General features: G+C 45.9%; 1 protein-coding gene across 1 annotated transcript in view; it reads right to left on the minus strand.

The window, feature by feature from the left end:
• Positions 1 to 2,511, minus strand: part of SRGAP2 (SLIT-ROBO Rho GTPase activating protein 2) — a 104,440-nt gene that overhangs the window by 25,524 nt on the left and 76,405 nt on the right. The window contains exons 11-13 of the mRNA XM_033519847.1: positions 2,421 to 2,507; positions 731 to 761; positions 60 to 120 (exon numbers count right to left, since the gene is read on the minus strand). Coding sequence (XP_033375738.1) covers positions 60 to 120; positions 731 to 761; positions 2,421 to 2,507 — 179 coding nt within the window. The remainder of the gene's footprint in view (positions 1 to 59; positions 121 to 730; positions 762 to 2,420; positions 2,508 to 2,511) is intronic.

Genomic DNA, 2,511 nt, shown 5'->3' on the forward strand with positions numbered 1-2,511 from the left:
GGGAGGTTTTTATTTTCCAGGAAGGGCAGGGGACAGGCTCAGCCCAGAGCAGAACTCACCGTGCCTGCTGATGAAGCGGATGCAGCTCTCCACCACCAGAGGAATGGCTTGGGAGGAATCCTGCCCAGACAGGATGGAGAGTGAAGAGATAAAAAAAAATTAAAGAATAAAAAATGAGAAAGGTTTGACTCTGCACACCAAGTTCACAACTTGCTCTCTTTATTCCCAAACTCCCAAGGCTGTGTGAACTGGAATTCCCAAACTCTGACCTTTACAGTATCAACAAGAGATACTTTGGGTCCCCCCTATCTCAAAGAAACACATTTTAGCTCACTTGGGTACCAAAAATCAACAGATTATCCCCAAGGCCAGGGACACAAAGCCTGGCTTTGTAAATCTTTATTACAGAAGGCACAACAAGTTCCAGGTTTAACAGGGGGATTCCAGGGAATATAAAGGGAATGGAGACAAAGAAACAACAGCCTTGATCCCATAAACACCACTGTCCAAACAGCTCCAGGCTGTTTGGGATTTTTGCTTCCAGCTCTGTCAAAACACAGAGTAAAAGCAATTTAAAATTTTGTCATGGAAAATGAACGAGGTTTGAGGGATTTCTCAGGGAAGGTCTATGGGAGACAGGGAGGGAGAAATAAAAATCTGTTTTCCATCATTCCTCCTCTTCCCACAGCACATCCCAGCCTCGTTCCTGAGGGAAAAGGGAATTAATTACCTGTTTCCTCACGGTGGAGCTGCGCCTGCCACTGGTCCAGGGGTGCAGGAGGGAAAACCAGAACACAACAGTCAGGATAATCCTCCCCCATCACCAACTCCTTCCTGCAGCGCTCCCAACCCCACTCAAAGTCACAAAGCCAGAGCCTCACTCCGTTTCTGGAACTCCAGGAAGATCTGAAGTGACTTTAAATCACTCAAAAGCTGCACGAGGCGCAGGGGAGCCCTGACAGAAGATTACCCCTGACACTTTAATTCCAATCAGAGGGAATTCTGTGATCCAGGGCTGCTTGCTGGAGATGAAGTTTGATATAAATTGCACAGGGAAGAGCAGGTGGGAGCAGGCTGGTTCCCCCTGTGCTGTTAACAGCTGCCACTGAGGAGTCTTTATTACAGTTTTGATAAGATTTCAAATAAATAAATAACACAAAACCCACTGGAACACCAGCCCAGGGTAAGCCTTGTGTGTCTGCTCTCATTTGCTGGTGTTGGTAGACCTTAATGGCAGAAAAATAGGAAAAAAGCCCTGCTCTGCCAGGGTTTTTCCCTTCAAAATTTATTGCTGGGGTTTAAAATTCCTTTAGTTTCTTGTAAAAATGAAGCAAGGGAGATAATGGCAGAGAGGCCCTAATGCATCATTCCAGCCAATTCCCTGCCAGGGCAGATGGCTGCTGAATTATAAATAAGGGGATTAGAAGTGTGATTTTTTTTTAAAAAAAAAAGCCTGTACAATGTGTTAATTTGGGGGAAATTCCTTTAAAAAAAATTAAAAATCCAAAACACTGAGTGAGAAATGAAAGACAAAAATCAATCTGATTCCACAGGCTGCCACAGGCACCGAGGTGGGTTTTAAACAGTTTAGCGGGCACAATCCTTTGATATTTAAAATTGCTTCATGATGAAGAATATTTTATTATTACAGATGTCAGGGTCTAATTAGGACCTGCCAGTTTTGCTTTGCTGTGAGCAATGGGAAGAGCAGTAATGAGTCCATGCTGGTGGTAATCACCTTCCTTTTGTTAACGAGGCAGGATGATGCACAGCCCCTGCCCCAGCCCCTCATGCCCAGCAGAACCCCCTGGATCCATCAATTTGGAGATGGGGATTTGTTCTGTTTTACTGAAGCCCCAGCAGAAGCTCAGTGCTGGTTTTGGGATTGGTTTCAATGAAATTAAAAGGTTTTTTTTTTCCCCTGTGCCCCCCATCCTGCTGGAATCCAGCACTGGGATTAAGAGTTTCCCAGTTTATGGTTCTTGACCCTGTGGATAAGCCCTGCCCAGTCCATGGGGGGCTCCCAGGACCAGAGATTTGGTTATAAAAACCCAAATCTGGAGAATATTCTCTGGGTGACAGCGCCAAATTAAGGAATTTCTCTCACTTTCCCATCCTGCCCCTGATCTGCACTAAATACACCAGAGCAAGAATGAAGGAATTTGTATTAATTAGATGATTAAATTCCTGCCCCACCCCTGGAAGTGGCAGGATGGGATCTGGAGCAGCCTGGCACAGTGCAGGGTGTCCCATGGCACGGGTGGCACTGGAGGAGCTTTTTAAATGACTCCATGGTTCCAATCTGTGACTCTAAATCAGAGTATTTTTCTAACAGGCACATCCTGGGCTGGTAAGTGATGTGGAATGATCAATTTGCATCAGATTTTCCCTGAAAACACAAGTCCCTGAGCCACACCTACCTGGCCAGGGCGCAGTCTGTCCGCTGACCTGTGCAGGAGACACAAAGCCAGAATGAGGAGGGGGAACGGGAAAATGCTCTCAGTGTTCTGT

This window comes from Parus major, chromosome 26, assembly GCF_001522545.3.
Source record: "Parus major isolate Abel chromosome 26, Parus_major1.1, whole genome shotgun sequence".
NCBI classification, from domain to species: Eukaryota; Metazoa; Chordata; class Aves; order Passeriformes; family Paridae; genus Parus; species Parus major.